Source organism: Mirounga leonina, unplaced genomic scaffold (genome assembly GCF_011800145.1).
Source record: "Mirounga leonina isolate KUSES-001 unplaced genomic scaffold, KU_Mleo_1.0 Mir_200, whole genome shotgun sequence".
Taxonomy (NCBI): Eukaryota; Metazoa; Chordata; class Mammalia; order Carnivora; family Phocidae; genus Mirounga; species Mirounga leonina.
This window is the reverse complement of record NW_023270503.1, coordinates 10,748,076-10,771,746: the sequence shown is the minus strand read 5'-3', so window position 1 is coordinate 10,771,746 and position 23,671 is coordinate 10,748,076. Positions and strand designations below refer to the sequence as shown.

General features: G+C 40.7%; 1 protein-coding gene across 13 annotated transcripts in view; it reads right to left on the bottom strand.

Moving 5' to 3' along the window:
* Window positions 1-23,671, bottom strand: part of ACACA (acetyl-CoA carboxylase alpha) — a 280,433-nt gene that overhangs the window by 150,704 nt on the left and 106,058 nt on the right. For all 13 annotated transcript variants that reach the window (XM_035026634.1, XM_035026635.1, XM_035026633.1 and 10 more), the window contains 11 exons: window positions 18,302-18,511; window positions 14,435-14,605; window positions 12,521-12,682; window positions 11,996-12,159; window positions 8,210-8,360; window positions 6,899-7,002; window positions 3,762-3,843; window positions 3,187-3,332; window positions 2,190-2,340; window positions 753-887; window positions 247-393 (listed from right to left, as the gene is read on the bottom strand). In XM_035026634.1, the coding sequence (XP_034882525.1) occupies window positions 247-393; window positions 753-887; window positions 2,190-2,340; window positions 3,187-3,332; window positions 3,762-3,843; window positions 6,899-7,002; window positions 8,210-8,360; window positions 11,996-12,159; window positions 12,521-12,682; window positions 14,435-14,605; window positions 18,302-18,511 (1,623 nt within the window). The remainder of the gene's footprint in view (window positions 1-246; window positions 394-752; window positions 888-2,189; window positions 2,341-3,186; window positions 3,333-3,761; window positions 3,844-6,898; window positions 7,003-8,209; window positions 8,361-11,995; window positions 12,160-12,520; window positions 12,683-14,434; window positions 14,606-18,301; window positions 18,512-23,671) is intronic.

The following is a 23,671-nucleotide window of genomic DNA, read 5'->3' as shown; positions in this document are numbered from 1 at the left end:
ACTGTGAAACTGTAATATAGGCACCTAACACTGCCATTGTTCTCTGGTTTAAATCCCAATTAAATGTGAAATCAGTAACACAGATAAGAAGCAAGGATTTAAAGACCTCAAATCCCATAAATCAAGGTTTCAGGCCCAACAGCTTTCTTTCGCTCCCTCTAAAAAAATCCTCATGTGACTTTTAATCTATCTTGGAGAACAGGTACCCTATTTGTACATCCTTTCCCCAAGAGAAGTGATTCATACCCTGCTGCTAAAAAAAGGATCTGGAAGGCAGTATCCATTCATTACGTTGACCAGATTATCCAGGACATAGTGGAACACTCGATGGAGCTTCTCGCCTCTGAGTGCTGTGCTCTGGATCCGTGGCAGACTACCCGTGTGAAGCTCAGCCTGTCAACCCCAATGAGAGATCAAGTCATCCACTACCTTCTATCCAGGTTACACACACACCACTGCAACTTAGATTCATCATTCAAAATCAAGACATCCCTTCATCATACCCAGCTACAAGGAGAGAAGTCAATGGAGGAAGCGTCATGAGGAAATCATAGAATATCAGTATCACAGTAATTCTTGCAAAGTCTAGTTCCATAACATTATAGGCACAAATACAAGGCATGAGATCAGAGGGAAGGAAGCTTAAGAAAAGCTTAAGGAAACTAAACACTGAAATCATCTGCCCCCTCCAAACTACCCCTACCGTGTTACCAGCTCTTGGAGAGCAAAATTAAAAGTACCTTCCTACTCACCTGTTGGACCTTGCTGGGGTTGTCCAACTGCATTTTGGCTATTACACAGCCAGGGTCAAGAGCTGCTCCAGGCCGTTTGACATAATGGATACAGCCAGACTCCGCAGCTGTTAAGGTCATTACCATCTTCATCACCTATAATGAAAAATAAATAAAATTAGAGTTTACCCTCTCTTTACACAGATGAATGATTTAAAGAGGCTAGTTTTTCCCCTCAACACCTAAGTCATATTATCTCTAATTCAACCCAGAAAAATGAGAAACCTGAAACCTCCAAGAGAGTACAAGGAAAGCAATTAGAAAATCTCTCAGGACCTAGCTTTAGGGATTAGTGACAGCTACTGACATTTCCTGTTTCTCATGTTTAAATTGATTTTGCCATAGTTTGTGTTTTACTTGTTTTATACTTAGAACTGATTAACGATTTAGCCTCCTCATACCCATGGCTTTAGGTGCTTGGTCTGTCAACCTAAGATTCCCACGCCAAAACCTGAGGGTCATTCTTTACTCCTCTTTCTCCCTTACCCGCCAATTACCAAGCCCAGCCAAGTACCTCTTCTAAAGCTCTCTCAGAAATCTTCCTCTCTTGCCATCTCTTTGATTTAGGCCCTTACCATGTCTGGCCTAGAGTACTTGAAAAACCTCCCAACAGGATTCCCTACCCATTATACATCTTCAACGAGGTCACTAAATGCAATCATTCTAGAGCCCAAATCTCGTCGTATCACTCTTCTGTGTAAAATCCTCAGGGACTCCTCACTGCCTGCCTCCAGGACAGTCTCAACATCTTACTATGTCTCATAAGGTCCTACATGACCTCAAGTTCTGATTACTTACTTAGCATCTTTGCTTGCCACTTCCCATTTAACCTCAGTCCATTTTCAAGCAATACAATATGTACTTGCAGTTCCCTAAATATACTATCTTCTCTTCTGTGCCTTTGTACACGCTATTCTTCCCTTTACACATTCACCCTGCCCTTTTTCACCTGGTGTATTACTACCTATCTTTCAAAAGTAAGATCCAAGTCCTCTCTCAGGAAGTCTTCCCCTACTACCCATTACATCCACCAGCTGCACCCCAATCTGGGTTAAGTGGCCCCCTGCACTCTGTGCTTAGCTCTCTCAGAATTCGTATTTCATTACTTGTCTGTTTTGTGGCCCCACTCCACCTATCATATTTTTTTCTGTATAACCAGCACTTAGCAGGATTCCTGACATTCAATAAGTGCCATTGTCTAGTATCTATCTTTGGAGGAAGAGACTCCTCATCTGTCAAAGAAAAACTCTGAGCTTCTTATTTGTTTCTAAAATTGTGTTCATAAGCCAATAAAACCAACGAATGCTCTTTACTTTCTATTTTCTATTTCTTTTGTTACTCTTCAGTCCTAGTCCATCCCAGCAGACTCTTTTCCTACCTTCCCTCCCATGCCCTGACCTCAATCTCAGCATAGCACTGGCCAGCAAACACATGGCCTCCATCCTCCACAATGTACTGGATTAACTTCCCAGCAGAAGGTGAGCGCAACACCGAAGGGTCATTTTCCTTCTCAAACACACAGGTCTTATTGCCGATTGTGATGCGATATCTAGGAGATAAGTAGGAGTATGTAAGCCAATAAAGCACCTCAGGTTGTAAAAGAGAATGGAAGAATGATGTCCATCTTAAACAAAACAAAAACACAACACACACACCCACACACACATGTGCGTGCACGCCAAACTGGAAACCTTATCTATATACACATAGACACAAAGAACACTCATTCCATCTTTGTTGACAATGCAAATAACCAAAACTTCCTTCAATAAGGGTCAGATTAAATAAATTATAGTACATCCATACAATGGAACACTATATGACCATTAAAAAGAATAGACAACTCTACTTAAAAAAAAAAAAAACAACACAAAGATGATGATGATATAACAGCTAACATTTCTTGAACCCTTACTATGTCCCAGGCAATGTTCTAAGCACTTTACACGTGTTAATTCATTTCACTGTCACAACAACACTGAATGATTGGTGTTGAACAGTCTATAATCTATGTTAAAGGAAAAAAATAAAGTGCAGAACAGTATCTAACGGTTATTTTTATTTGTGGATGTATTCACAAGAAAAACACAGTATGTACATATATATAAATTGTATATACATATAAAATTCCTGCAAAAATAAATAAACCGTTAACAGTGGTTGCTTAAAAAGAGAGGAACTTATTTTTCATTGTCTACTCACATTGGAGTGGCAGAGAGACAACGTTTTTAACTGTAAACACTTTTGTACTTTTGAAATTTTTGTTAAGTACATGTATTATTCTTCTTATTTAAAAAAGAATCCCAAAAAGACCTTGAAAAAGCTGCAGAGCTGCTGACTACTGAGAAGGAAGCTGACACAATGACCAGCAAGTGGCCCTCACACAGCCCCTTACCTATCCACTTCCTCCTTCATGTAGGTGGTGTAACTGCTGCCATCATAGGATAGGAGCAGCCCGCCATCGCTCAACCGATGCACATCTACTTCTACGCATGAACCATTCATGATCACCACATAGGAGTTGGGGGACTGCCGAGTCACCTGCAGGGAGTGAGAACCAGAAGGGACAAGTCAGCGTGTCCCTTACCAGGTGGGGCCCCAGAAATAATTACTTCCAAAATATAGGAAAGAAAGCTCTCTCGGAGAAAAGGTGCTCTTAGCATCAGTGTCTGTGGGCTGGGCTAAGTACTGCTGCAAGCTCATAGGGCAACCTTCGATGCTTTTCCCTAGCCTGGTTGTTCTCTGACTCCTTTATCTCTTGGCTGCCTATGTCATATTAAAGAACACTAAAACATTTTCATAGAAATATCAAAAACTGCTTCAGGCTACGGACACAAATAATGACTATAATTTCACTAATACCCTGCCCTGCAGTAAACCAAACATTTCTCCCATCTCTGGACCTAAAGAAAGCAAGCTAACAAAGAAAGACAAAAAGTATGGTGTAGTCTTCAGTGGGGTTCAGCATACCTTAAGTACATATTTGACTCCCCCATAGATAAGTTCAACATCTACTGTATTCAGAAGTGTATGCGCAGGAAGGACTTGACCCCTGAAACAACAACGTGAGTCACATTTACTTCCAGAAAGTTCCAGAAGTTTATAAGGAAATCTCAAAGGTTATTAATGGTAGCACTTTTTAGAATATCAAGACTGGAAACAACCTAAAGGACCATCAGTAAGGGACTGACACATGAATTATGAAAAAGCCCTATAATGAAATATTATAAAGTCATTAAAAAGAAAGAGGAAGGCTTTTATGTATCTATTTTTTAGTTTACTTATTGATAATCCCTATACCCAATGTGGGGCTTGAACTCACGACCCCGAGATCAAGAGTTGCATTCTCTACCGACTGAGCCAGCCAGGTGCCCAGAAAGATGGAGGCTTTTTTTTTTTTTTTTAATTTTTTTTTATTCTTATGTTAATCCCCATACATTACATCATTAGTTTTAGATGAAGTGTTCCATGATTCATTGTTTGTGCATAACACCCAGTGCTCCATGCAGACTGTGCCCTCCTCAATACCCACCACCAGGCTAACCCATCCTCTCACCCCCCTCCCCTCTAGAACCCTCAGTTTGTTTTTCAGAGTCCATCGTCTCTCATGGTTCGTCTACCCCTCCGATTTCCCCCGCTTCATTCTTCCCCTCCCGCTACCTTCTTCTTCTTTTTTTTTTCTTAACATATATTGCATTATTTGTTTCAGAGGTACAGATCTGAGATTCAACAGTCTTGCACAATTCACAGCGCTTACCAGAGCACATACCCTCCCCAGTGTCTATCACCCAGTCACCCCATCCCTCCCACCCCACCCCCCACTCCAGCAACCCTCAGTTTGTTTCCTGCGATTAAGAATTCCTCATATCAGTGAGATTATATGATACATGTCTTTCCCTGTTTGACTTATTTCACTCAACATAATACCCTCCAGTAAGATGGAGGCTTTTATGTACTAATACAAACTACTCTCCAAAACATACTGTTAAGTGAAAAAAAGCAAGTGAAACTGTGAACAGTTTCAGAGTATGCTACCATTTGTGTTTTTAAAAAATAAGGGGTGGGAAGAAATAAATATTACGTGTATATGCTTATATAAATTTACAATATGTCTGGAAGGTTACAGAAGAAACTGGTAACATGGATTGACTACAGGGAAAAAAACTAGGTGGTCAAAGAAGGAAACTTTTCACTATCTACCTTTTTGTGCCTTTTAAAATTTGAACAATGTGAATATATTACTCGTTATTAAAAATAAATAAAATTAAAACTTAAAAAAAAGAGAAATGCCCCAGTAAAATCAACCCCCATCTACTGCTATCAACTGGGACTTCATTTGGGGTAGTAAAAGAAAAAAAAAAAAGGTAATAGGCCGTGGCTGGGTTGAAGGGAAAGGGAAGGACATCGCCAAGGAGGGAAACATTATCAAGAAAGACTTTTGACAAGGGAAAGAGGGAGTAAGTGATAAAGCAAGTGAGGCAAGATGTTAATAACCGGTCAATCTGGGTGAAGAATATATAGAAGTTGTTTGTACTGTTGATGCCACTCTTCTTTAAATCAAATTATTTCAAAATACATGTTTTAAAAATAGAGGTGCAGGGGTGCCTGGGTGGCTCAGTTGGTTGAGCGACTGCCTTCGGCTCAGGTCATGATCCTGGAGTCCCTGGATCGAGTCCTGCATCGGGCTCCCTGCTCGGCGGGGAGTCTGCTTCTCCCTCTGACCCTCCTCCCTCTCATGCTCTCTGTCTCTCATTCTCTCTCACAAATAAATTTAAAAAAAAAAATAAAAAAAAATAAAAATAGAGGCGCCTGGGTGGCTCAGTTGATTAAGCATCTGCCTTCGGCTCAGGTCATGATCCCAGGGTCCTGGGATCGAGCTCTGCATTGGGCTCCCTGCTCAGCAGCAGGAAGCCTTCTTCTCCCTCTCCCTCTCCCTCTCCCCCTGGCTTGTGTGCTCTCTCTCTCTCTGTCAAATAAATAAATAAAATCTTTAATCAATCAGTCAATAAAAATAATAACATTATTTTTAATTAACATTAAAAAGATGGAGGGAAGTTTGCAGAGGAGATTATGTGGGACACATTTGTACACTAGTAGGAAAGCCATTTAACTAGATTAGAGATTGCATGGTAAGGAACAGATATAAGTGAAACTGGACTGGTAAAAAGGGGCCAAAGTATATAGGGAGTTGAAAGTCACACATTGAGGGATTTAGATTTAATGCACAAGGGTAATGTGAGCTGCTGAAGGTTTTAGTGCATGAAAGCAACACAATGAAAGATATTTATCGTAAGACTTGAATAACTGTGCAATCTCAGTTCAATTTTTAAAACTTTGTTTCTTCCTTTCAGACACCTTAAAAGAAGGCTTGTATCAGTCTAACAACACAGAAGGAAATAAAGTGCCTGTGATTAAAGTGCTTTAAAATGATTAGTCCCTCGGACCATTCCTCCAGGGACTCAAAGACAGAGCTTAGTCTCTAGAACCAGAGTTAGAAATTAGTTTAGCCCCATATAGTCTGATCCTCTATTTGCTAGACTCATAAGGTCATCTTGAATATCAGCCTCAATTATGAATTTCTGAAAGGTGTTGCAGGCAATATATGAAATATTCAGGGTTTGATTCTAGAGAGAAACACCAGATTTTCATCACTGGGCGGGGGGGGGGGGGGGGGGGGAGAGATTTCATGCTTGTACAGGAGAGAATGCTTATTTCGGCCGGATTCGTTTTTAAAAAGCAACCCATTCTGGGGCACCTGGATGGCTCAGTCAGTTGAGCATCCAACTCTTGGTTTAGGCTCAGGTCATGATCGCAGGGTTGTGAGATCGAGCCCTAAGATGGGCTCTGCACTTAGCAGGAGTCTGCTTGAGATTCTCTCCCTCCCTCTGATCCCCATACCCTGCTTGCTCTCTCTCAAATAAATAAATAAATCTTAAAAAAAAAAAAAAACCTCCCACATCTTTTCTCTCCCCCACCTTTTCTCTCCCCCACCTCCATGATCACTGAATAACATGTAGCACTCACAAACTGCCAGGAATAGAGAGAAGAATAAATGGATCTTCAAACCAGGACTACTGGTTAACGTGCCTATAACAAACAAAGCCTACCTTTCTAAGGAGTGAAGGAAGTTAGAGATGCTATTCCGTAGGCTGACATCTGCCACGTGGAGAGCCCCACATACAACTCCCAACATGGTGTCAGGTCGCTCTGCCTAAAAGAAAGAAAAAGAAGGCAGATCAAAAGCACGGTCACTTAGCACCATGGCTCCTCAATTTAAATCAGGTACACATATGCTCTGAAGAAACAGCTAGCATTGAGAACCTCCATCCTTATTATTCAACTGATATTTGAGGTAAAAACATATTTATTTTTAGAACTTGAATAGAGGCAAGGGTGTCTGGGTGGCACAGTCGGTTAAGTGTCCGACTCTTCCTTTTAGCTCAGGTCATGATCTCAGGGTCATGAGATTGAGCCCCACATTGGGCTCCGTGCTCAGTCTGGAGTCCACTTGAGATTCTTTCTCCATCTCCCTGCCCCTCCCACTTGTGCTCTCTCTCTCTAAAATCTTTTTTTAAATTAAGATTTTATTTATTTATTTGACAGAGAGAGAAAGAGACAGTGAGAGAGGGAACAGAAGCAGGAGAGCAGAAGAGAGAAAAGCAGGCTCCCCACTGAGCAGGGAGCCCAATGCGGGGCTGGATCCCAGGACCCTGGCATCATGACCTGAGCCGAAGGCAGACGCTTAACGACTGAGCCACCCAGGAGCCCCTGAATAAATCTTTAAAAAAAAAAAAAAAGAATTTGAATAAAGGCTTCATTTGAATTGAGATGAAAAATACCTTTCTCTCTACTCTCCCTAAGATTTCCACTGAACCCATCAAAGAGGAGTTCAAAAACAAGATTTTGTCATAAATAAAATCAAAAAGGTGTAAGGATCTGGCTACTGTTAATCTCAAAGAAAAATGGTATATAATCAAAATTTGGACCTTCAGATAATTTAGATGAGTCTAATGATTTTATACAAAATTTTATTTAGAATAGCCCAGTGATTCAGAAACAAGGGGTAACTGCTGATTTAAATGAGACCCCTCTCATCAGCACTTGGTAGACGGATGTAAAAGTTGGTAACTCTGAAGCCGACTTAACATCAAATGAGGACAGAAGTATTTCAATCCCTGGATGCCGCTCTTCAAATACACTACAGGAAGTAATACGAGAACCCATAAAATGACCAGGTAACACAGGCACAAGGACTCTACGGTGCTAAAATTACACTGACTCCTAGATTTTTTCCAAGTAGATCAAGCATCATTTACATTAGAATCAAATACATTTTCTCTAGTGACATGGACTGATCACACCACAACCCTGTAAAAACCCAATCCCCAAAGCTGTTTGGCAAGTGGGGAAATACACACCTGTACTTTCTCTGCTATCAGTCTGTCCAGCCAGCCAGTGTCAATTCTATTCAACTGAAAGCTTTCAGTCTCCAACAATTTGATGAGGTATTCAACTGTAGTTCGAAAGTCACCCCGAATAGATAGCTCCTTCAAAGCCACCACCATGTTTCTGTGAGAACAGAAGCAGATCTGTTACTTTTTCAATCATTTTAAAAAATCGTTTCGATCCTTTGGAGTCGTGGGAGGGAGGGGAGAGACGGTTCCACAAACAAATGAGGGTGCACATGTAAGTGTGCTCATTCATGTGCATTCCAGGCAGGAGAATCTATAAGTCAGTAAACTTAGGAGTTCTGACTGATTCTACCATAAGAGCATCAGCAAATCACAGATATTTCATTACATAGAGTACAGAACAAATTATGTGCAAACCATCCTCAGTTTTCACTTATTGGGTTTCCATCATTCCTAACTAGAATTAGGGTATAATTCTCCCCTCCTTACACCTTATTTTATTAAAGTATATTTTACATATAATAAAATATATTTAAGTATACTGTTCAATACATTTTGACCAATGCTAATACCTTAACTGGTTCCCATACAATTAGGCAACTGGCTGGGTATAATCAGTTATCGGTCTGACCTTGCATGTGAGAGTGTTTTTTTAAGCTGCATTTTACACATCTGTGGAAAGAATTGCTCATTACTTTTGTTATTTCCCAATTAAGTGTAAAATGATCTAATTTTAACAAAATTTCAAATACTATGAGTTTTTTCCTGTATATTTCTGCCCAGTGTCTATCTTGGACAGGGCACATCCTTAACTCCACAAATATTTAATTAGGCACCTCACAGACTCAAGACACATACTAGACTCATAAGGGAAAGAGAATATAGATTCAATAACTGCTTTCAAAACATATGGCAGAATATCATAAATGTCAGTAGAGATATAAGCAAAGTGCTGGAGTAGTTTTAGGAAGGGAGAAAATCCGCCTCCCTATGGTTTCAAGAAGAATGTGGAATCTGACATGGGATAAAAGTATAGGTGGGATTATGACTATGACAGGAATATCATTCCAGGGACGCCTGGGTGGCTCAGTCGTTAAGCGTCTGCCTTCGGCTCAGGTCATGATCCCAGGGTCCTGGGATCGAGCCCCACATCGGGCTCCCTGCTCAGCGAGAAGCCTGCTTCTCCCTCTCCTTCCCGTTCATGCGCTCTTCTTGCTATCTCTGTCCCTCTCTAATAAATAAATAAAATCTAAAAAAAAAAAAGGAGTATCATTCCAATGCAATGGTCCAGGCATTCCCTCAGCTAGAATATTATTCTGTTTCTCACCTCTATCTCCCTCTCCACACCCTCTTGGCCTGGCTTATTCACGCTTCTCAACTGTCAGTCTAGATGTCACTTCCTTCTGGGAAACATTCTCTGACCTTCTCTAGACTGAGTCAGCGGACTCAGCTCTATGTTCCTGTAACACATTTATGTAACCCCACTATCATAAACAATATTTGTTACATTGAGTTTTGTCACTTATTGCCTATCTTCCTGTGGACTATAACATTCCATTAAGACAGAGACTCTATTTGGGTCCACCTTATATTGCCATCACCAACAGATATTCAAAAAATATCTGATGAATGCAGTGAATGAAAAAATGGACAGGGGTGCCTGGGTGGCTCAGTCAGTTAAGCGGCTGCCTTCAGCTCAGGTCATGATCCTGGGGTCCTGGGATCGAGACCCACGTCTGGCTCCCTGCTCAGTGGAGAGCCTGCTTCTCCCTCTCCCTCTGCCTGCCACTCTGCCTACTTGTGCTCTCTATCTCTCTGTCAAATAAATAAATAAAATCTTTAAAAAAAAAAAGAAAGAATGGACAGAGGAAATAGCAAGAACAAAGGGAAAGGGGAACAAAAACATGGGTCGTGTTCAGGGAACATTATGATTGAAGCAGGGGATATGAGGACAGGAACCAGTGACAAAGCCACTTATTGAACAAATACTGACTGAGCACGTACTATGTCCAGGGGAAACAGCAGCAACAAGGCAGACACAGTCCTGTTCTTGTGGTATTTGGATTACCATCTATGGGAAATAATGCTGAAAATGGGGATTGAGGTTATTCTGGAGGACAAGAATATGAACACCAAGCTGAAGAATATAGATCTAATGTTATGCAGAGAGGAGAAACGAACTGAGTTGAAGAATGAACTTCTGGCATGTTGTCAAGAAGCAAGCTTATTATAGAGACCATATATATATTTTTAAAGATTTTATTTATTTATTCACCCTAGTGAGAGAGAGCGTGTGCTCAAGTGTGTGCACAAGTGGGAATGTGGGGAGGGGGGGAACAGAGGGGGAGGGAGAGGGAAGGAATCTCAAGCAGACTCCCCGCCAAGCACAGTGCGTGACGTGGGGCTCGATCCCAGGACCCTGAGATCACGACCTGAGCTGAAACCAAGAGTTGGACACTCAACCAACTGAGCCACCCAGGCGCCCCTGAAACCGTATTTTTTATATGCTAAAAGTTAACCCTAGTTAGCTTTACACTGTAGAGGAATGTACAGATTAGATCAGAAGGTAAGGAGCAAGGCTTCTGAACCAGATTAGAGGATGTGGCCTGGAGAAAATACTCAGCGGTCTCCTTAATTAGGACTATACACGTAAATACCAACAGATGCCCCTCTGGGAATGTAAATGAGTGAGGCAGAATTGGTGGGGGCTGGATGAACAAGAGAGTTCACGTTTCCTCTAAAAGCATCAGCCATACAAAGCTTCAGTTAACTTTTGCCAAGTGGAATATAAAACCAGTGTTGTCATTATCATCCCATTTTTTTAAAAAAGATTTTATTGGGGTGCCTGGGTGGCTCAGTCATTAAGCGTCTGCCTTCGGCTCAGGTGATGATCCCGGGGTCCTGGGATCAAGCCTGCATCGGGCTCCCTGATCCACGGGAAGTCTGCTTCTCCCTCTCCCACTCCCCCTGCTTATGTTCCCTCTCTCGCTGTGTTTCTCTCTGTCAAACACATAAATAAAATCTTTAAAATAAATAAATAAATAAATAAAATCTTCAAAAAAAGAAAGAAAAGAGACAATTAAAAAATAGAAAGCACTAGTTCAATTTTTGATAGATATTCTAAAATATTTGAAGTGTAAAATTACCTCCTAGAGCCCTACTTTTCAGGCAAGCAGAACTTCTTTTAATATTTTATGTTTAATTAAGATAAATAAAATAATAATATTCAATGTTTATGTTTAATAGAATATTAATAACACGATATAGCAGTTATATGTGTACAAGCTGTGTGTAAATTTCATAGCACGCTGAGGACTCTTATGTAAACAGTGTGGATAGTTCCCTTATGTCATTTTCATGTAACAAGCAGTTTATTATTTTAAATGGCTGTAGGACATTTACAGCCATACCTTTATTTTGATGACAAATAGCAAATCTTATCTATGATTTCATACCGTGCCAAGGTCTTGGTCAAGAATTTACCTCCCCCACAAAACAATACTGTTTCTATGGAAAAATATTATTTCTTTAAAGCAATCAATTTTATAAATTTATCAAAACTATTTGAAAGTAAAAATACTTGAAAAGACTCAGAACAAAACCATCTGCCAAACACTGCGTAATTTAACACAACATGAATGCAAGTACAATTGAAGATATATTTCTTCCAAAACATTGTCCATATCAGTACCTTTGTAGCAGGTAAATGATTCACATTCCCAAGCTCACACTTTCACTGAAGATTAGCACAAATTTATTTTTTTAAATGCAATCAAATGTTATTATACTCACGAAATTGCTTCCTCTCTGTTTTCTCCCCAGGAGAAGCAGTGACCAAACTGAGAATCAGCAAATTCATGAAGGCCCCCTGCAGCAGCAACACTAAAATAACCCCAAACGTTCTTATTGCTACGGAAATTCAGTTCCTGAACTGTTCCTGAGCTGGGCTTAAAACCCTGTTAGAGAATGAAGAATATGAGAAACCATATTATATTTCTAAGGAAGAGAACGTTTATATGTTCATTGTTTCGGCTCTGTGTTAATCACATAGGGAAGCAGAAATATGCACAAAAATCAGAAAGGCTTAAGGGCCAACATTCAGTACTACAGACCCAAAGAGGACTCTATAATGACTAAAGTTGGATTAAATGGTCAACGGAGCAGTGATCACCTATTTGTCTGCTCTGATGAGACTTCTATAAATTTCCCTCTCCAGAGGAAGTCCCAAGATTATTGCAGAAGCAGGCCTCCAGATACCATATTGATAGTAAAGTTCACAAGAAAAAAAAAGTATAAACCTTTTAAGTGATAGGTTACCTCATCTGGATTTTCACTGGTGATCCGAGCAGCAATAACATGGCCCCTTGGACAAGGAACATGAGCAGAATTTTCAAAATCAATGGGAGCATCGCCCCAAGGAGATACCCCATACATCATACGAATATCCTTGATTCTGTATAGAGGGATCCCCATGGCAATCTGAAAGGAAAAACGTCACTCAATTTTCATGGGTACTTTCCTTAAAATGTGGAGGCTATCAGATTACCTGTAAGATTTTTCATTTTAGTAAGCCACCACCTAAAATGTTCTATTGTAGCCTGTATTTTTTTTTATTCTTGTGTTAATCCCCATACATTACATCATTAGTTTTAGATGAAGTGTTCCATGATTCATTGTTTGTGCATAACACCCAGTGCTCCATGCAGAACGTGCCCTCCTCAATACCCACCACCAGGCTAACCCATCCTCTCACCCCCCTCCCCTCTAGAACCCTCAGTTTGTTTTTCAGAGTCCATCGTCTCTCATGGTTCGTCTACCCCTCCGATTTCCCCCGCTTCATTCTTCCCCTCCCGCTACCTTCTTCTTCTTTTTTTTTTCTTAACATATATTGCATTATTTGTTTCAGAGGTACAGATCTGAGATTCAACAGTCTTGCACAATTCACAGCGCTTACCAGAGCACATACCCTCCCCAGTGTCTATCACCCAGTCACCCCATCCCTCCCACCCCACCCCCCACTCTAGCAACCCTCAGTTTGTTTCCTGCAATTAAGAATTCCTCATATCAGTGAGATCATATGATACATGTCTTTCCCTGTTTGACTTATTTCACTCAACATAATACCCTCCAGTTCCATCCACGTCGTTGCAAATGGCAAGATCTCATTCCTTTTGATGGCTGCATAATATTCCATTGTATATATACACCACATCTTCTTTATCCATTCATCTGTCGATGGACATCTTTGTAGCCTGTATTCTACAACAATCAAATAAGTAACCCTAGTTGTGTGTGTCTACTGACATTTCTCCATTAAGGGAGCAGGATTAAAATACAGAAGGGAAGAGTCAGTGTAAGTGACTATCCAAGAAGTTCAGACAGCTAAAAAGTCCTAACTGTGTCATAATTATTCCCACAAACCACTCAGAAAGTAAATAAATCTTTAGTACTTCATTGGAATACAGAAGGACCTCCCATTGTGGGTAAAGACGTGTTAAATACAAATAATACCAAACCTCACCATTAGCCATTACTGTTTCCCATAACATTTGTTTCCTGGGCCGAATGGAGAAAACAAGATTGACAACTAGCACTTTAAACATTACAAAAATAAACAGGTGCTACCAGAGTCTTGCCAGGAAAAACTTCCACCACCACCCTGATGTGGAATTGCTTCATTACAGAACACGAGTAAAAAAAGGAGTGGAGGACAAAGCTGTAAAGTTTTTTACAATTAATTGAATAAAGCATATTATTTTAGGGGCGCCTGGGTGGTTCAGTCATTAAGCGTCTGCCTTTGGCTCAGGTCATGATCCCAGGGTCCTGGGATCGAGCCCCGCATCAGGCTCTCCCATCAGTGGGAAGCCTGCTTCTCCCTCCCTCACTCCCCCGACTTATGTTCCCTTTCTCACTGTCTCTCTCTCTCTGTCAAATAAATAAATGAAATCTTAAAAATTAAAAAGCATATTATTTTAAGAATTTCTTTCTAAAATGTGACAGTTTCTATCAGACGTGTCTGGCTTAAAAAACATGATAGTATTACTAGATTTGTACCACATCAGTAAAACCAACCCACACATCACAACCCATACAGCACGAGATGAACATGAGATGAGACTTAGATAGGAGGTGCTTCTCTCTTATCAGGCACCGGTTAAACCCGTTCCTTGGGCATCTCAGACTTTCGAACTCCTGCAGGCAACTCGCTCAGCCAAGATCAAGGTGATTCACCTGGAGTTGTGCTGCGGGGAGGTTGACATCAGCCACCATCTCTGTACAAGGGTGTTCCACCTGCAGCCGAGGATTCAGTTCCAGAAAGTAGAAGCTTCCATCCTGGCTGTAGAGGTATTCCACAGTCCCAGCACTCACATAACCAACCATTTTGGCAAGTTTCACCGCACACTCAAAGAAACATAAGTCAACGTAAGTATCTCAACCTTGATGAGCTGGTGGACCACTGTAGCCCCTCCCTCTCTCCCTGACTCAAATATCCACCGTTTTTAAGAGCCACCAAAGGCTTTCAGCCACATAAGAGTAAATTTCACCCTCCCTGATTACTATACAAGGCCCCTAAGACATGGATGGCAAACTCAATCCAGAGCTGGGGGAAAACTGTTTCTCACTTGGGATCACAGACAACTTCACCCTCTCAGGTGTAAGTGTATGCAGGCAAAAAAAAAAAAAAAGCCGCCATGGCAGACTATTTAGTGTGCCCTGGTTTTTAGTATTCCTACTACTCTTCCTAGAAACATGGCTGTCCAGCTAGAGACTAGATTTTCTAACCTCCCTTGCAGCTAGTTACTAAGGTTTGACATAGTAATGTCGGCATTAGTGAGTAATATGCATAAGCCCTGAATCAGGTTTTGGAAAGGAAACTACTTATCCTCTATTCCTGTCTTTTCCCCTCCTGTGCACTGGAACACAGTCGTAATAGCTCAAGCCAGTTTCTACCATGCAGATGAGAACATACTAAGAATGGCAGAACAAAACAGAAAGAACCTGAACTGCAAGATGGCCTCAGGCAGCAGAACTGTCTACAACCCTGGAGAGCTCACCTGAGATTATGATGGGAAGGAAAGATAAACTTCTACCTCAACAAGGTCATTTTATTTTTTGGATCTCTTTATTAACTGCTTAACCTGTAAACTAATCAATACAGAAATTATAAAATTCAGAGCGCCTGGGTGGCTCAGTCGTGAAGCGTATGCCTTCGGCTCAGGTCATGATCCCAGGGTCCTGGGATCGAGCCCCGCATCAGGCTCCCTGCTCCACGGAAAGCCTGCTTCTCCCTCTCCCACTCCCTCTGTTTGTGTTCCCTCTCTCGCTGTGTCTCTGTCAAATAAATAAATAAAATCTTAAAAAAAAAAAAATTATAAAATCTAGGTAGGATGCTACTATTTAAAAAAATTAGGGGCGCCTGGGTGGCTCAGTCGTTAAGCGTCTGCCTTCAGCTCAGGTCATGATCTCAGGGCCCTGGGATCGAGCCCTGCATCGGGCTCCCTGCTCAACGGGAAACCTGCTTCTCCCTCTCCCACTCCCCCTGCTTGTGTTCCTTCTCTCGCTTTGTCTCTATCAAATAAATAAATAAAATCTTTAAAAAAAAAATTAAAATATGGGATGCTAGCTTAGCAACAGAGTAGTGGGTAGCAAGGAATCAAATACTGCAGACTGAAAGAAAAGGCTGTGGCCTCATTGTTAGGCATAACAAAACATTCAGTAAACTGTCTTCCACAATAACTTGGATGGCAGACAACACACTACGTAAGCCCTAAGAAAAAGTTAGATAAAGTCAGAATGTGAAAAAACCAACTGCTTTTGTACCCCAAAACCAGGTTAGATTCTCACCCTGAAGCAACCCAGTATCAAAGATCCACTAGTAGAGGAAAACTTAATGTATCTAGAAATTTGGGGAGTGTGGTTACTCCTACCTGAAGCTGGGTGCAAGCAAATAATCCAGAAACTTAACTAAGTTTTGAAGGAATTGTATTTCTAAACATACCACAAACCTGGCCTTGAAAAGCCTGTGATTGATAACTAGAGTAGTATTTGTGGCCCCACTCTTGCACCAGCTCTGCCAAAGAAGGCATAGTCTCTAAAGCCCAATCACAGAGAAAACTCAATGAGGAAGAACTTCACAGGGAACGAAGCCAGGTACTTCAGGGACGATGGGCAAGGGATTTACTACCTGAGAGCAGAACCAGAGGCAGCGAGAGGGCTAAATGAAATCACCACAATTACTGCCTAGAAGGATCTGCTAACTGCTATGGACCATGGGGAGTAATCCTGTTCATATTCCATCACTGTATATTGGGTAGATGCTGGAGGGAGGAATGACTGGGGGTAGATAACTTGTATTTTAGGCCACTGGCCCGTGAAAAGCCACATGAACATTTAATGCAGAGAAATGTACATGACCTAGAGATCCTGGACTCTGAGCTGACTGTAGTAACTGGTTGGTACTTTGGGCTGTCTTCTTTGGGGAAAGACTAAGTATGTTAGTAAGAAAGTGAGAAAAGGGGTGTGAAAAGATAATGGGTAGCCAGAGGAGCAGACTGAGGCAGATTATTAAATTATTAAATGCCCTCCAGCGATTTTTCTGTGTGTCATTCATCTAGTAATTGCATCTCCTGAATTTCAGCTGAGTATATGGCCACCCAGTTAGTGACTACAATTCCCAACATCCCTTATAGCTAGGTGTGATTGTGTAACTGAATTTTGCCCAATGGGATATGAACAGAAGTAATATGGGTAACTTCTGGATCACATTTTTATATGCTTGCCCTCCTAGTCCTTTCTCGCCTCCTCCCACAGGCTATAGTACGAACCTCATCTTGTGAGGAACCTTTAATCATGAAGATAATAACACCTTAGAGCAAGGGTTGGCAAACATTTTCATTAAAGAACCAGATAGTAATTATTTTCAGCTTTGTGGCCTATATAGTTTCTGCCACACCACACAACTCCGGCATTGCAGTGATAAAGCAGCCAGATCAGACATAAATAAATTAGCATGGCTGTGATGCAATAACTTTTTATTTACAAAGAAAGTTGGCAGTTTGGATTTCGCTAACAAGGTGTAGTTTGCTGACCCCATTCCTAGTGAATGGCACAGCAATAAATCTGGGTCCCTGGTACTAACTCATCTTGCAATGATGGTGAGAATGAGAAAGAGAATTTATACCTTATTAAAGCCACTGAATTTTGGAGGCCTCTTTTTTACAGCAGGTAAAGAAATGATTCTTAATAAATTCACACAATGTATAAATTAAACTTCCAACACAAATGACCATATATTTAGCTTATTTGAAATTCAGGAGAAAAGAGATGGAAAACATATTTCCGATAAGATGACTCAGTCACTATTCCAGAAAAGCCCATGTTCAGACCCTTAAACTAGAAGTGCAAGACTGCTGAGAGATTCTTTTCTACACAAAAATACAGAATATATAAACTTTAGAGATGCGTAGAGGACCTTTTAAGAGATAATGGATTTCAATAAATACATCTGAAGATTCAAAAAATGGAACTACCTGATTATCATGAGCTTATTAAAAAAAAAAAAAAAATCAGGGGCACCGGGGTGGCTCAGTCCTGAGAGAGAGCCCCATGTCGGGTTCCGTGCTCAGCGCTGAGTCTGCTTAAGATTCTCTCCCTCTAGGGGCACCTGGGTGGCTCATTCCGTTGGGTGTCTGCCTTTGGCTCGGGTCATGATCCCAGAATCCTGCTCAGTGGGGAGGCTGCTTCTCCCTTTGTCCCTCTCCCTACCCCTTCCCCTGCTCAAGCCTTCTCTCTCTTAAATAAATAAAATCTGAAAAAAAATGTTAAACAGTAAGATTAAAAATCCCCAAACAGTTCTTTTCTTTATCCCTACTCAAAATAGTATACTAAATAATTTTTTTCAAAAGCGTTAACTAATTGAGAGCCCGAAATGTTTAGAGGGAGAATGGTAGAATCACTTTTCCTTTAGGAAAAGGATATAATCTTATAAATTACCTAGAACCACTGTGTGAAATTCCAGTATTCTCAGACTGGTATATGAATTGAATGAGTAGTAGTCCTGTGTAAGAAAACAAAACTTACAGCTTTTCATATACACACCTGTTCCATATGTTCAAATACTGCTGGAGTAGCGATAGCAGCAGGTGCTTCCTCAATAATCTTCTGATGCCTGCGCTGTACAGAGCAGTCACGACCAAAGAGAGAGATAGCATTGCCATATTGATCTGCTAAGATCTGTACCTCCAGATGACGAGATTGTTTGGCTAGTCTCATCACAAATATAGGAGATCCAGGGACTTCAGCTTGAACCTATATTAGAAAAGGAAATAAAACAAATTCTTAAGTAGTAAGCATTTTTCCTATCCTGATAAGCTGCTTCAATTTCAACAGGCAGATGCCTAAAAGTGTCAGGGACCACGTGAATTAGTAGGAATACAGAAATGAATAAAACATAGCTCATGCCCTCATCTATTTTTAAGATCCTGCATTCTTAGTTATATAACTGATTATTACTTGGTGATTGTGAAACACAGGAACATCCAGTGTGTTACAAAAGTGAAAAACAAAATAGTTTGAAAAGACACACACACATCCCACAAAAGGGTGAAATACGGCCATCAGCGGCAGACAGCCAAATGTACACCCTGCTCCAGACGAGGTGCCTTCCTGGTTCGCATTCTGTCACAGTGTTGTAGTTGAAGGACTTGGATCTTCAGTGTGGAGGCACACCGCCCCTGGAGATAGAGTTCTACATTGGCAGTAGTTTTCCTGTAGCTCTTTTAAAGATCATCCAACGTTTCCTGGCTTCCACTGCTTTTACTGAGATGTCAGCTATCAACATATTGTTACTCCTCTGAAAATAACCTTTTACAGCTGCTTTAAGATTTTCTTTCTCTCTTTTTTTAGGGCGGGGCGAGGTAGCAGAGTTACTCTGGTAATCTTAGATGTGGTTTTCTCTGTATTTATCCTGTGTGGCTCATAGTTTTTTATTTTTTAAAATCTGTGCTTGGTATCTTTTATAAGTTCAGGATAATTCTTAGCCGTTATCTCTTCAAATACTGTTTCTGCTCCATGATGTCATCAAATATTGCTTCTGTTCCATTCTCTCCCTCCTCTGAGATTCAAAGCCCAAGATGTTAGATCATTTCACTATATCCCATATGTCTTTTATGCTGTTTTGCTATGTAGCAAGTCTCCCCAAGACTCAGTGGGTTGCTTAGGACATCAATCATTTTATTTGCTCATGATACTGTCCTCATCTGGGCAGTTCTTCTTCTGGTCTTGCCTGGGGTCACTTGTGTGCATATCATCATCTGGTAGTTCAAGTGGGGCTGAATGGTCTCACTGAAATGTCTGGTGACTTGTGTTGACTGTCGACTGGTAGGTCCAGGGAGCCTTGACTGGAACAGCTCATCTCTATAGCATGTGGACTCTCATCCTCCAATAGGGCTAGCTCAGGCTTCTTCAATGCAGTGTTCCAAGAAGGTAAGGGCAGAAGCTGCAAGACTTCACAAGCTCTAGGCTCTAGAATTTACACGACACCACTTTTGCCACATTCTAATGGTTTAAGCAAGCCACAGGGCCAGCTAAGACTCAAGGGGTGGGAAAAGAGATGCCACCTCTTGATGAGAGGAAAGGCAATCACATTGCAAAAGGATATACATACAAGGATGGGAGGAGTTATTGCGGCCATCTCTGCAAACAATCTACTATGGTCAGCCCTCTGGCCACAATAATTCATATACCTCCCACATGCAAAATTGACTCACCCCCTCCCAAGACCCCCAAAGTCATCCAATCATGGCATCAGGCTTGACGTCCATTTTCTCATGAATCATGTCCAGATGCGAATGAGACTCCTTGGGTGCAGCTCCTCAGGTACAGTTTCTCTTGATCCAACGATCTGGGAACTAAAAAGACAAGTTATCTGCCCCAACACCCCCAATATTTAATGATGAGATGGGGAAAGGATAACTGTAAAAGATATTCCTGTTCAAAGAAGAGAGGATGGGAAGTACACAGCAGTCACTGTTCCATAGCAACTCTGCATCTCAGGTTTCCTGACTCTAGAGACAGGGAAATTTTGTTAGGCTCCTTGTTCTGCTCCCTGGGAGTGATTTTCCTAATCCATGGCTCTCCTCTGCTCTTAGCTCTGCCCTCTGGGTTCCTAGCTCTGTTCTCTGACAAATCTCTTTTTTTATTGGAAATGACTGATATTTACAGCTGAATAGCTTTCTCAGTCTGCTTCCTGTTTATAGAAAGTTGAAGAGACACAGAAGCCTCTTTGAAGTCTGAACTACCTCTGTCCCTTTTGGATCCTTTGGTGTAATCATCAGTACAACTTTCTTGAAAATGTTGTGGGTTTCCTATGAATCACACTGGGAGATTTACTCCCTGCCCCAAAAGATCTGTAACTTTTCTGCACAGACATCTCTATACTTTGGGCATATCAGGCTGCTGTGGGACAACACCTTTAAGATTCTTTGAAGCTCTTTCCTGTTAACTGAGAGGGTAATCTACCCGGTCGTGTCTTAAATATGTCTGAGGCCTTAAAGGATCTCACAGGTATTCTTTACTTGGCCTTTACCCTGAGGTCACTTTTCACTTTGAAGATCTTTCGCCAGGTGGAGAGACTGGGAATGAGAAACTATTTTCAAATTCAACAAGCTTGAAACACCTTCATTAGCTCATCTCTCTCTTATAATTCCTTAGCATTAAGTAACCAGAAGGATTTAACAGATGCTTTCAACACTTTGTCTAGAGATTTCCTTAACTAGGTCCATGAGTTCATTAAATACATTCTCCGTCTTTCAAGTTACCTCAGACAATTGTTTTGTCATTATAAAACATGTGTTAACCTTTTTTTATCAGACTCTACTATTAATTCCCTCACAGCCTATCCAGCCTCCACTAACAGTCTGTTCATCATTCCTCCAGCCTTCATGAAAAATCTCATCATTTTTTTGGCCTCCATCTATGAGCCAGTCTTAAAGCCAGTGCACATATTTTACTTTTTTGTTGTGGCAGCATCACACCTTTGGGGTAGCAATTTCTGTGGCAGTTACCCACTGATGCCTAACAAACCACCAAAAATTTAGTAACTTAGGACACCGACCATTTTATTTTATTTGCTTATAGCAATTTGAGTGGGGCACAGTTGGGTAGTTCTGCTGATCTTGGCAGGAGCTACTCATGCAGCTGTAGTCATCTGGCAACTTGACTGGGGTTGGATGGTCTAATAGGATCTCACTTGCTTGTCTCAAATGTGATGCTGTCAGCATGTAGATCTAGGAAGTCTCAGCTGGGACAAATCATCTCTACATCATGCAGCCTCTCTTTCTCCAAAAGGCTAGACTGGTTTCTTCACTTGTCAGTATGAGGCTCAATTCAAGAGGGCAAGGGCAGAAATGAGGTTTAGACTTCAGAACTTATAAATCATTTCTGCTACATTCTCTTGGCTAAAACAAGTCATAGGGTTAGCCAAACTTTAAAGAGTGGGGAAAAAAGACAGTCTTTCTTGATGGGAAGAGAGGCAAAAATCATAGGGGTCTGTATAGAGAGATGGGAGGAGTCATCATGTTCATCTTTGCAAATAATCTCTTACATGCTCTTTTCTGTATTTTTCATCCTTTTGTCTCTTCATGGCTTCGGTCTGAATTTTCTTCTATCTTCCAGTCACTAATTCTCTCTTCAACTGCATCTAACATGCTATTAAACTCCTCTATTGACTTCTTATTTTTAGTTACTGTATTTTCAGTTCTAGAATTTGTTTCTTCTTTATCGTTTCCAGTTTTCCAACCAAATTCTTGTCTTTAATTTCCTTGAATACATTAAGTATAGTTACTTTAAAATCCTTGTCTGATAGATCCATTACCTAAATTCTCTGTGGGCCCTTTAAAACTGACTTTTATTTTTCTAGATTTTCAGTCATGTAATTTGATATGCTTGCTTACTTTGAAATGGCTATTTGAAACTTCATTTGAAAAATAAATAGAAATAATTTGAGGTTCTGGATGTTATTATATTTGCTTCTTTCTAGTGGCTAGTGACACTAGCAATCCTAGAACCCCTTGCTTGAATCAAAGGTTGAGTATTTTGAAGCTGAGATTTAGTCCCTGTGAAGGTTGGTCTATTTCCAGTTTATTTTTACTCCTAAGGTATAGTCCCTTCAAGATCCCAACCTAAAATGTGGGAGGGTTTCCCAGGGAATCCTCCTTAGCAAACTCTAAAGGCTAAGTTTTGTCCTTTTAGTCTTGTAAAACTGTTGAAAACTCCAATCAGCTTTTTAACTCCTTCTTCTCAAACCAGAAGATATCTCTAGGGAAAAAGTGGTCTCAAATGCCACCTCCTCAGGTTTCCTTCTTCTCTTATACCTTAGCCCCATTACTCTTTATTGTCTTGAAAGGTTTCTAATGCCTTAAAATAGATTTTAAAAAAAAAATTTGTCCAGCTTTTCTAGTTTGTTCTCAATGGGATGATTGGTTTGTTATTTAATTAATCATTATTGGAACTTGAGGACTTTCACGTAAAACTTGCTAATCTTAGTGTTCTAGATTCTTCAACTATTTGATTCCACAGTAATAAGTAGTTTTGAAACATCTAAAGGACTTGTATTTTTAAAAAATTAACATGCTTTTTCTTTTGCTTCTAAGAGCAAAAGACCTTTTCTTTAGACCCCATGAGGCATTGATCTACCTATGAAATTAGATAAACTACAAAAGGAATATAAAGAAAAAGAAGGGTAATATTTGAATTTTGACATTCAAAATAGGACAATGCAGCAAAACAACACCTTTATCACCTTTATCAGTTTGCTGTTGAATGGTTTTAAAAAAAAAAGAGAGCAAACAGAAGGTGGCTAGAGACACTAGTAAAAGATTGTGCAAAGTAAAAATGCTGGGAAAAATAACAACAGTGGGAAGCTAGGAGAGTGAAAGGCCAGAATGTGTCCCAATTTTCCTTTTTCTGATTCCTCTTTTTCTGGTAGGAGAAAAAAAGTATGAGTCAAGTATGTGAGGGTAGCTCTAGGGCAGGAAAGAAGAGACTTTTGTCTACCAATTATCTAAGATTCTGAAAAGAGATCATTTTTTTGGCCTCCACAACTTGTAGTATGGCTACACCACTTGGCTGCAAACCAGAGGGTTAGACAGACAGAGATTTGAGGTTTAGCTTTCCTAACCATCCCCAGTTATAGAATGTGAACCTGCCATAGGGTGTCTGCGTGTGGTGGCCAGGCAGCACAGACTAGGGTGTAGACTGCAGAGCTGGCCCGGTAGTTGGTACACACAGCAAAAACTCAGGAGCCTGCAGCCAATTTGAACTAAAGTAAGATAAACTCAATCAGAGAGCCTGAGTCTGGCCAAGCCAAGAGCAACCAGAATAAGAGTTAACCGCATACTTTGCAGTGACAGCAGAAGAGGGACACAAAAAGGTAGAAAGGCAAAATCTTACTTTGCACAATCTTTTACT